The sequence below is a fragment of the Camelus ferus genome, chromosome 3, assembly GCF_009834535.1.
Source record: "Camelus ferus isolate YT-003-E chromosome 3, BCGSAC_Cfer_1.0, whole genome shotgun sequence".
Taxonomy (NCBI): Eukaryota; Metazoa; Chordata; class Mammalia; order Artiodactyla; family Camelidae; genus Camelus; species Camelus ferus.
The window spans coordinates 39,466,295-39,478,689 of record NC_045698.1 but is presented as its reverse complement, the minus strand read 5'-3'; the positions used below and the strand labels follow the sequence as shown (position 1 = coordinate 39,478,689).

Sequence of the window (12,395 nt, the reverse complement as noted above, 5' to 3'; positions counted from 1 at the left end):
CACAACAGAAAATTATTTGTGGTTCACATAGCCCAAATTAAGTGTTTTTGATTGGCAAGTGGCTCTTCTCTAAACAGTCACTTAGGAGCCATGATTTCTTCCATCTTTTGTCTTCACCATCTTCAATATATGGTAAGGGGTTCCAGAGGGGAAGAGAAATGAGGGATTGTACTCATAGCTTTTATGGGCCAAGTGTGAAAGTGGCACCCATTTCCTTGGCCTATAATCCATCACATGTAATGTAATACCATTGATGTTTCTACATCTACCTGCAAGGGAGATTGGAATGTGGTCTAGCTGGTGCACAGAAAGAATCAATCTCTCCTTCAGGGCCAATGTATATACATTTTAAGATAATACTGCTATAAAATTTATATATATATGTGTGTGTGTATATATATGTGTATATATATATATATATATGAAACATCAAAAATTCTGAGATTATCAGCAAACACAGTGACTTATTTAACACAAGTTATATTATGTCCCCACACCAAAGGCCTTATTAAGTGGTTTTCTACCTACTTTAGAAGGAAAAAAAAGAACAAAGAAAGTAATTAAATATCTTTCACAGAAACTGAAGAACACAATAATAATGATTACAACAGAAGCAGAAACAACAACATATTTAACACTCACTCATTCATTTTAACTCTTAATTCCTGAGGAATTGCTTTCTTTAGGCATGCCTTTCATAGAGATACTCATCCTAGCAGTGGAAAGATTTAAAGTTATTTTTCTGACAGCTCTTCCAAATAAGTTGGTTAATTATTGAAGAGAATTTCATTTTATTACAAACTCACAGGTTTGTATTAAACTCATTCAAATATTTTAGCATTTTTTCTTTTGATATGGCATATGTTGAAGCTAAATAAGAGAAATTTTTGAGTCCCATGAATATCAAGTTGAATAGTTTCATTTTTTGTTGTGACTTTTATTATACTCTTTAATTCAACATAGTGCATTTTAATAGAGAGTATAGAAACTAGTAATAAACAAAAGTATGAAAATCACCACCAGCACCATCAATCACCCAGAGAAAGCCATTTTCGATAACTAGAATATATCCTTCAATAATTTTTCTATAAATATAATATGTGATGGTTTTTGGTTTTATTTTAGTGTTGTGTTACAAAAGTGAGATCATATTATAATGTGTTTTTCCCACTTGACATTATATCATGAACATAATCACATATTCTTCTGCATTATTTAAATACTCTCATAGTATTTCATAATGACGTATCAAAATTTATCAAAAGCCAATCCCTCAGTATAACAATTAGATTACATCCAGTTATTTGCTATCATAAATAGGCTGCAGTGAACATCTTTGTTGTTGACTCTTTGCCAAACTGTCTTACTGGAACAAGTCTAAAATGTCAAAACCATTAGTTCCCAAATTTAAGTATACATGAGAATCATACTGGAGACTTACTCAGACTCCCAGGCCCTAATCATAGAAATTCTGATTAGGCAGATCTGGAATAGGGCCTGCAAGTCTTAATTTTAGCAAATACCTTCTGCAATTCTCATGCAAGAAGTTTCAGCATGACTTTTTGCGAGATAATGCCTTAGAGGTGTTAATAAATACTGTCTTTTCCCTTGATCTCTTGCAAAAAATGCCACTTCCCTACAATAACATGAATTATAGATTGTCCTGGATTCAGTTCTACATTTCTCAGCAAAATAAGGCCATCTGACCTCTTGCTTTTGACTTGGTAAAGTTGTTCTATTTTTTTTTTTTTTGAAGTATCATCAAAACACATTGATCTGGGACTTTTAGAAAGCCATCTGTTATTGCTGTTTTTAAATAGAAACATTAGGATATAGACATCTACAGCTTTATCGTTTTTATTATCAAGATAAAAATGCCGCACTTTAGTTTTAATAGAGGTCGTCCTCTCCAAAGAAGGTACCTCGTGAGGTGGTTTTATCGAAAAGAGAATGTCACAAACCTTCAGTCTTTTGTCATATAATCTGGATTATAGAAAGCATTCTTGCATTTGCAATGCTATCTTTATAAAAAGATGTTAACTTTGTCCAACTACATTCAGTGTTTAGCTCTGCTAGCCTCATCTTTTGTTCTTCTTTTCTGTGTTTATCCCGAAGAAGGATATCTATATTCTTTTCTTTTCGTGTATGTTTTATTTTTTTATTTTTTAAAACATTTTTTATTGATTTATAATCATTTTACAATGTTGTGTCAAATTCCAGTGTTCAGCACAATTTTTCAGTCATACATGAACATATACACACTCATTGTCACATTTTTTTCTCTGTGAGCTACCATAACATTTTGTGTATATTTCCCTGTGCTATACAGTATAATCTTGTTTATCTATTCTACAATTTTGAAATTCCAGTCTATCCCTTCCCACCCTCCCACCTGGCAACCACAAGTCTGTATTCTATGTCTATGAGTCTATTTCTGTCCTGTATTTATGCTTTATTTTTTTTTTTTGTTTGTTTGCTTGCTTTTGTTTTTCTTTTTTAGATTCCACATATGAGTGATCTCATATGGTATCTTTCTTTCTCTTTCTGGCTTACTTCACTTAGAATGACATTCTCCAGGAACATCCATGTTGCTGCAAATGGCGTTATGTTGTCGGTTTTTATGGCTGAGTAGTATTCCATTGTATAAATATACCACATCTTCTTATCCTTACACCATATACAAAAATCAACTCAAAATGGATCAAAGACTTAAACATAAGACAAGATACAATAAACCTCCTAGAGGAAAACATAGGCAAAACATTATCTGACATACATCTCAGAAATGTTCTCTTAGAACAGTCTACTCAAGCAATAGAAATAAAAGCAAGAATAAACAAATGGGACCTAATGAAACTTACAAGCTTCTGCACAGAAAAGGAAACCATAAGTAAAACAAAAAGACAACCTACAGAATGGGAGAAAATTTTTGCAAATGAAACTGACAAAGGCTTGATCTCCAGAATATATAAGCAGCTCATATGACTCAATAAGAAAAAAATAAACAACCCAATCCAAAAATGGGCAGAAGACCTAAACAAGCAATTCACCAAGGAAGACATACAAATGATCAAAAGGCACATGAAAAAATACTCAATATCACTAATTATCAGAGAAATGCAAATCAAAACTACAATGAGGTATCACCTCACACCAGTCAGAATGGCCGTCATTCAAAAATCCACAAATGACAAATGCTGGAGAGGCTGTGGAGAAAGGGGAACCCTCCTACACTGCTGGTGGGAATGCAGTTTGGCGCAGCCACTGTGGAAAACAGTGTGGAGATTCCTCAAAAGACTAGGAATAGACTTACCATATGACCCAGGAATCCCACTCCTGGGCTTGTATCCAGAAGGAAATCTACTTCAGGATGACACCTGCACCCCAATGTTCATAGCAGCACTATTTACAATAGCCAAAACATGGAAACAGCCTAAATGTCCATCAACAGGTGACTGGATAAAGAAGATGTGGTATATTTATACAATGGAATACTACTCAGCCATAGAAACCGACAACATAACGCCATTTGCAGCAACATGGATGCTCCTGGAGGATGTCATTCTAAGTGAAGTAAGCCAGAAAGAGAAAGAAAAATACATTATGAGATCACTCATATGTGGAATCTGAAAAACAAAAACAAAAACAAACACAAACAAACAAACAAAACAAAGCGTAAATACAGGACAGAAATAGACTCATAGACATAGAATACAGACTTGTGGTTGCCAGTGAGCCTTAGTTGCTTGTCCAAAGATAGGAGTACAATAAGAAGTGCAGCAAACTTTCAAAACACTTTTGCAAAGTGCGGACTCCATAAAGCCAATGCACTTTTAACTTACAACCAATAGGTTAATTTTGGAAAAAATACTTTGCCTCTCTGGGCTTGTTTCTTCACCTGTAAAACTCAGAAGGCAAGGAAACTGCCATTTATGATTGTTTATCACATCACATACATGATCTCTTTAATTCTTGTGGGTAAACATTATTCCCATTTTATAATAAAGAAACAGAAAACTTAGGGAATTTAAGCAACACTCTGCAAACTAATAAAGTGGCAATGCAAGGATTCTAAAACTCAGCATGTTATCTGATAACATTTGGTGGCTCTATCATTCTGAGCACGTAAGTAAAATAAACATTGCTAGAATAGACTTTCCAACCACTTGGCAATAATTATTACTGATATAACAGTATATTTTTTTACTAGAATCAAAATATTACATTTTCTTCTTTATTCTAGACTTGATTTTCCTTTGCATGTGCAAAGGTAGCAAGATAATAAAGATCTAATTTGCAAAATTCAGCTGTGATTTAAACGAAAGTTTACTAGGTTCTCAGATTTTCTTTTTATGTCTGTTTTTTATGCCCCCACAAAGCCTTATTATAAAAATTTGCAAAGAATATCTGAGTAACATGTGAGGTATGAAACCATGTGTTACAGACATGGTCCTAAGTATATTTATATTCATTTTCTTCCTCTTCATCTATGCATGAATATGTCATATGTGAAAGTACATATATTAAAATGAAATTTATGCAGTTCACTTCATAGATGGTAGAAAGATGTTTTGATTTACCCTTATTTCATGGAATTCATTAACAAAGCTCATAAATTCTATGATATTGGAAATGTCAGTTAACTGTAACAGCCGAGCCATATTGAAATATCCTGGTGGACAGCTAGACTATTTTAAAAATAAATCTAGATTTCAGTCATTAGTTCTAGCCTTTTCACCAAATATTTTTTCTGTTAATGTCACTGCTTTCTAGTTAGCATTTTTCATGGAGAAGTTTCCCTTATTTTTTTTCTCCAAAAGTGTAAAGCCATCATGTAATGATAAATCCTGGGGCTTGTGTTCATTGCTATACTTTCTGGAATTTTTGCCTCAGGCCTCTGAGGAAACACTGCATTCCAGTAATGAAGAGGAAGACCCTTTCCGAGGAATGGAACCCTATCTTGTTCGGAGACTTTCTTGTCGCAATGTTCAGCTTCCCCCTCTCGCCTTCAGACAGCTGGAACAAGCTGACTTGAAAAGTGAATCAGAGAACGTTCAACGACCGACCAGCCTCCCTCTGAAGATTCTACCATTGATTGCGATCACTTCTGCAGACTCCAGTGGGTGAGTCACTTTGGGCGACATTTCCCCATTTTATATTTTTGATGATGATTGTTATCTGTGGTCTTTGCATTTTGTGGCTCATTGCTTGATTTGAGTGGGAGGATCTTGGGGTTTCTAGAGCCAAAAGAAAGAAGGGTGATTTTTCTCAGGTAATGTTTCTATCTCTGCAGGGGGAGACATTTAGTCAAATTGTTTTATAAGGAGGATTTGAAAAGGTATTGATGAATGATAGTGAGCATCTGGGAAAGGGAACTTGGTCTTGGAAGATTAATATTGGTCATAGGTGATTTAATAGAAAATTTCTTAACAAATGAGGACTAATGGACAAATTACCATGTAGTTTTATGTCTCTGGAAATAGTAGGCAATATTCATTGATGCAAAATGAATTTGGAATCAAGAATAGGTTGTACTATAATTAGGATCAAAGCAAATACGCAATTATAGTCATGAGTCTTGTAATTTGGCCTTTAACATTTTCAGGTGTTGCTTATTAGAATAATGTTTCAGTTCCTAGCATAAGGTGGTTTTATTCTGCATCAGACAGTGAGATCTCCATAGTGTAACATTTGTATTTCCTGCTTTGCAGAGTATTTGGGTTTTTATTCTTTTCCTGTTGTTTACCAATGGAATTTTTACTCTCTAATAGTCATTAACCAGGTAAAATATTGTCAAAGAACGTGAGGATAGTGGGCATGTCTGTTATTAGTTTTTTTGGCTAGCTGCATTTTTAAGAAGAGAGAATGAAGGCAGTGGTCCATACTTGGACAGGCTTGAACACATGCTAAGATTACAAGAACAAAGTAATTTGTGATGCTGCAAATGTGAGTCCACCTCATTCTCTGTCAAGTTAAAGGCATGTCTAAAGAACGTACCTTTTGGATTTTCCTAAAAGTTATTAGGAAAGTTGGGGTCAGAAAAAATTTAACCAGTAACTTCATATAAGATACCAAGTTTAGCTATTTGAATCATTACAGACCAGTTCAAAGCACCTATGTTATTAAAAGGTATGAGGAAATCACTACTGGGTAAATAAGACAACAAATTCTTACTTTGAAGTGATGGAAAGAGGAAGTATGTGATGTGTTTGTTTTTTGGTGAACTATGTATATAAGGAAGATTGTACACCTATTGATCAGACACACTAAAGCAGGGAGGAATTCTATATGGCAGCTTGATCTGAGCATTCTTTGAAAAATATGGTCTCAAAAACCCTCTTTGGGGTCAATACCACTTCATCTGTGTAGGGGGCAGGATTCATCTGCCAGGTGTGTCAGAGCTCATCAAGTCCACCCCTTGGTTTAATAATTTGCTAGGAAATCTCCCAGAACTCAGTAAGTAGTCATATTCACAGCTGGATTGATTACAGCAAAAGAATACAGAGCAAAATCAGCAAAGAGAAAGGCACATTGAACAAAATCTGGAGGAAGCTAGATACAAGTTTTCAACAGTTCCTTCTCCCAGTGGAATCAGACAGGATGCAGTTAATTCCTCCACTATTGAGTTGTGATCACACATGTGACATGTGTTCACCAGAGAAGGCTTCTACCAGGGAAACCTGTTTAAGCCTCAGTGCTTCTGGGAGGTATCTACAAGAGTCAATCTCACAGAAACAGAGTAGAATGGAGGTTGCCAGGGGCTGGCAGCGGGGAAATGGGGTATACAGTTTCAATTATGCAAAATGAACAAGCCCCTGAGATCTGCAGTTGATGATACTGTATTCTACATTTAAAACTTTGTCAAGAGGCTAGATGTCATGTTAAATGTTCTTACCACAATAAAAAAAAAAAAAATTAAAAACAAAAAATAAAAGATATACTCAGTGCCCAGAATTTTTACTGAGGGCTGGTCACTGAGGCCCTCTCTTCCTAGCATGTGCCTAAATTCCAGATTCCCAGAAGGAAAGCAATTGTTCAGCTTAAACCACTATTTTTTTTTTTTTTTTTTTTTTGCATGATCAGTGTAGGCACAGGGAACCACTCTTAGCAGTTAGGGAATGATGCGAACCCTCTTGAAATCCAAGTTCCCACATGCCAGCAAAGGGCCAACCTTTCCAACAGGCTTTTCTAATGGTAACAGTCTCAGGCCTAATGGAAACTCTTTTCTGCACAGCAGGTTTATCTTAGAATCATTATCTTGCTTTCTCTACATTTGAAGAAGAAGGGATTATAATTATAATTATAATTAAAATGAAAATGAACTAATTTAGGCCTGTGATGTATTCAATTACCTTTGCTATCTCAAAAATTTTGGTGGCTAAACATGATTTCTCTTTTGAAGCTGGTGTTCTATCATGGGCCCTTAAAAGAAAGTGATGCAGTATATTTAATATATCTGTGTGTAGTTGGGCCATGTGTATAATTAAAAGTCTCAAGTAAAAGCTAAGCTTATTTAATTAAATTTGAATGTGTTACTAAAAACAAATAAACAGCCTCCAGGTGCCAAAGAACTTAGAGGTTTAGAATCGTCTGTAAGCTACTACTTCTGTTGGTTCTAAGTTTGTTTCCTTTTAAATCAAGAGTCTAAGTGTAAGAAAAACAATGCTTACCATTTACAAACTTGTTCAATATTTTGGAGGAAAGAATTTCTCTTTTAGAGAGATGAAACAAGTGATTTTTCTGTACCAGAAAATAGCCAAGGGAAGCCAGGGATGAGAGTGGCAAATCACCAAGAAACAAAGACTAAGGATGTATTAAAGGGGTTCCTTTTACCTTTTGAAGCAAAAAGAATTTGTGAATTGAATATTTGCAAAATATAAAAATCAGGAGTATACTTTTCGTCTGAGCTTTGGAAGGGAAACAGAAGGTAAGTTTAAGGATCACATTCTGAAACCATTCCAGTTAGCCAAGAACACCAGATTCCTTCACAAATATGAGAAAGGGCTAATGGGAAGTGTAGACTATTATAGCTACATTCTCTATAGCCCAGTTCCCCATCATTAAAGGTTAGTATGCATCCAGGCCCCACTGTCAACTGAGACATGGGCAATTGTAAATCCTTGATGGGAAAGGAGGCTTTTCATGCCCTTCGAATTTTTTTTTTTTTTTTTTTTGCTCTTTCTTCTGAGGTATCAGTACCTCAGACAGTTGCTCTGTAAATATTACACAGGGGGGTCTAGAGACTTGTGTTACCCTTTTAGAAGTCATGATGTCGTTTCTTAAGGCAACGTTGACCTACAAAAATGAATGCTGTAGTTGTTAGCTATTAACTTCCTCATGAAGCATCTGGGTCAAGAGTTCAAGAGGAATTTTTAAAATTAATACTTCCACAATTCTACTTTGATTTTTTTTTAAACCAGGAAATATGACTGTGTTCAAATGTACACATTTAATAATTCTCTCTGAATGTGCCTAAGGTGTTAGCTCGCGTGTGTTGTGATTTAGCAAACTTTTGAAACGTTCAATGATCACAAAACAGAATTGTGACACCTGGGATGCTGAGGACCTTGAATTCATCCACCAGTTAGTTTTTCATATAGGATAGGATCGCACAGGCTTCATGACTGTTTATTGACTCTTACTGAAGAGACACAGACATCTATTAATGGCTTGAAATGTTATGAACTTGGCAAGAACTTGGAATGCCATAGCTTTCTAGATTTTTATCCTAAATAGTTTTCTATCCATTTACTTTCTTTAAAACTTTTTTATTAATGCATAATTTACATGCAGTAAAATACACGAATCTTAAGGATACATCTTGATAAATTTTTATATACTTGTATACTCACATAATCACCATGTCATTTCCTATCTTCTATCAAAAAGACTAGTCTTCCCTCTTCTTGGACATCATAAAAGAAGAATCATATAGTAAACACTTTGCATATGGTGTCTCTCACTCAAAATGTTTTTGATATTCATCATGTTGGTGTATATATCAATAGTTTGTTCTCTTTTTATTTAGTGTAGCATTCTACTGTATGAATATACCATAATTTATCTATATGCTTTCATTGATCACCATTTGGGTATTTCTAATTTGGAACTACTATGAGTGAAGTTGCTATGCACATTTTTATACAAGTCTTTTGTGGATGTATACATTTCTTTTGGTTACATTCTTAGAAGTAGGATTTCTCAGTTATAGATAAGCATATATTTAGTTATTACTTCCCAACAATTTTCCAAAGTGATGTGCTATTTTGCCCTCTCCCTAGCAAGGTATGGGAGTTCCAGTTGTTCTGTATCCTCATAAACACTTGGTATTCTCAGCATTTTCATTTTAGCCATTCTGGTGGATGTGTAGCAGTATCTTACTGTGGTTTTAATTTATATTACCCTGATGAGTAGAAGTATTGTTTACTTTCTACCTTCAGTATGTTTATTGACTATCTGAATATCTTCTTTTGTGCCATACGCATTTAAATATTTATTCAACTTTTTAAAAATTTATTGATTTCTGGAGAGTGTACATTATAAATATGAGTCATTTGTTAGATATATGCATTATAATTGTATATTTTCTGTCACATTATGGCTTGCATTTTTACTTTCTGTTTACTTTTAATATGGTAGTAACATTAAAGACCTCTGCCGTGTGTGTGTGTGTGTGTGTGTGTGTGGTGTGTAGGGAAACATGTCACAGTGAAAGGTCAGAGAAATGAGGATAAGTAAGACAGCAGTGGAATTAGGTGGGAGAAAAGAGAAAGGAGGATGGGCAGATAAAGGGGAAAAACAGTGAAGTGTGCAGGGTAAAGGAGAAAATTTAAAGTGGGAAATGGATGCAGCTTAATAAGGAGAAAGCAGGTGACAAGAATGACACTTGACCTGCAGGGCAGTTTTACTTGGAGAAAAAGACAGTTGATCCCTTGAATATTAAATGGTGGCAAATAGGACACACAGCATTAAGGGGGCAGACAAAGAAAAGTTGAGAATGAAATGACAGTATGTTCATGGTGGCCAATAGCAGAGTAGTAAGTGGTTAGGAGTGGGGACTCTGGAAAAAGATGGTTTGAATTTGAGTCCTGCCTCACCACATAATATCTATCTGAGCTTGGGAAAGTTCCTTAACCATTCCAAGTTTCTAATTTCTCAAGGACAAAAATAAAAATAATAGGAGTACCTACCTCACAGTTTTGTTGTGAAGATAAAATACTTGATAATATTTTGGCATATTATAGGTACTTACTGTATAACAACAATTACTGCTACCTACTGCTACGCTTATTTGGGAAAATATTGGAGAAAATCATGTTAGCTTTTGTTAGTTTCTTTATTGGAATTGACGTCAAAGATCCTCTATCAGTAACCCTAGGAGTAGAGATGGATGTTCTAGCCGATTTAGGAGTCAACCAGAAATTTGTTCCTGGTTCAGAAAATTAAGGTTGCTTTGGGCTTGTCACATTTGTGTTAAGAATATGCTGCTTTTGGCATCTGTCCATAGACACGCCCTGTTTGCAAGGATTATTCAGTTATGTTTGGAGTGAGATGGGAAGTCCTCTTCATTCCTTACCTCCTCCTTGCTTCACTTCTTTAACAGCCCTTGCTGACTTCTGCACAGTGCTCTGGTCGGAATCCTCAGGAGGAATTAGGAGCTCCCCTTGGCCCCAACTCTGGCTTACCTTCCCTGGGTGGTCCTTGTATTCCCCAGATACTCTGAAAAGGGTTTAGCTTGCCACATGTGGAAATCACTTCCTGCACACAGGTAGGAAATTGTGGGAGTGAGGGAGGGTGATGGGAGGTAGTGCTAAATCTCTCTAGCTGTGTTTTACTGCTGCATCAGCTATAATAGAATGAGAGCCAAGAAGTAAGTTTTCCCCTTGTGACATGATGACGCACCTCTGGATGGATGTATATTCAGAGATATGTGTGGGTGGAGAATATTACAAACACTTTCTCATCACTAGTGCTCCATTACCTGTCTGGAGAAGTACACTGTGTGTATTTGTATTACTATGTCCCATAAAAAAAGGAAAATGAAAAGAAGTTAAAGGAAGAAATGGTCATGCTTGGGAATAAAAGAAACTCCCCAACATAGGGGGGAACAACTACTTTAGGCAAATAAGGCTTCACATTCCAAGGATCTTCCAGAAATATTTCCATGAGTTATGTGCCATTCACAGAGGAGCTGGTCCCAGTCGCCTCTTAGACGTTGGATCCTTTGATTAACCTCCCAGCATCTAGTGTTCTTGAGTACACACAGTACGTTAGCATGAACATAAAAAAAGGTAATTTTCAACATTTTGTTACTGAATCAAAATCCAAACCAAATAAAATGAAGAGAAACAGAATCCTGGTTAAAGCAGACATATCTGAATTTTACAATTTTATCTTTTCAACCTAAGAAGGTATTGATAGTGGGCATTTCAGATTTGAAGTGTTTTGGGCATAAGAATTTATGAAACTAAAGAGTTGTATTTCACTATGTACCCAGGAGACTTGCACCTTCATATTGGATACGTGCTCAAGTTTCAAGAGATTTATCTGATAAGTTCTTGCTGAAAGTTATGTGGCATATCTATAACCCACTAGGCAAAGATTTCCAAAATTGAAAATGGGCACACATAATTGTGATTGTAAAAGTTCCCTTAGAAATATGGCATTCTTGAGCTGGACTTGGTTTTAAAAACAATCGCTACAAAGAAATAGGGAAGCAGTACTTCCAATAATCGTAATGATCTATGCTATGTAAAAAAAAAACTGGATTCCTTTGTCTTTGATCTTTTAAAATGCAATTTATTGGCACAGTGTCGAAATTTCTCAGAATATCCACAAAACATCACGAGGCTTGTTTCTAGAGCATTTACTCTGATTTAATTGAATCGAGCTTCATTTTCACTTTGAAATTTGTGATTTTCAAGATTAAAATTAGACTCTAAGAGTGATGAAACACTTTATCTTTACTGTATAATATCTTGATAAATGACATCTTGAATCTAATCTAAACAACTCAGTAATGCTGATGGTTTTTCCTCACACATCATAGAAATTGAATGTTTTATGATATCTATTACTCCCTATGTTTCCAAAAAATAAAGAGTAGTTTGATAATTCAGTTAAAATAAAGAATATGATGATAATTATCAAACTCTGATTTCTTTTTTAGACCGCTGTAGTGGTTTCTCATTCTTGTAGTGCTCTCCGGTGTTCTAATCAAGGTTATCTGAACAGAATGATACCACACCACAAATTTTACTCTGTATTTGTATGTCAGCAAAGTAACATGTACTGGGGAGGGTTTACTTCTGTAATCAAATGTTTCTGTCTCATCAGACTCCCATGTTCATAAAAACACTAAAGAGAGTGGCAACTGGTACATTTACGACACCAGA

General features: G+C 35.3%; 1 protein-coding gene across 1 annotated transcript in view; it reads left to right on the top strand.

Annotated features, from left to right (window-relative positions):
• Positions 1-12,395, top strand: part of PDE4D (phosphodiesterase 4D) — a 1,019,286-nt gene that overhangs the window by 129,264 nt on the left and 877,627 nt on the right. Inside the window, exon 2 of the mRNA XM_006180359.3 lies at positions 4,894-5,123. Coding sequence (XP_006180421.1) covers positions 4,894-5,123 — 230 coding nt within the window. The remainder of the gene's footprint in view (positions 1-4,893; positions 5,124-12,395) is intronic.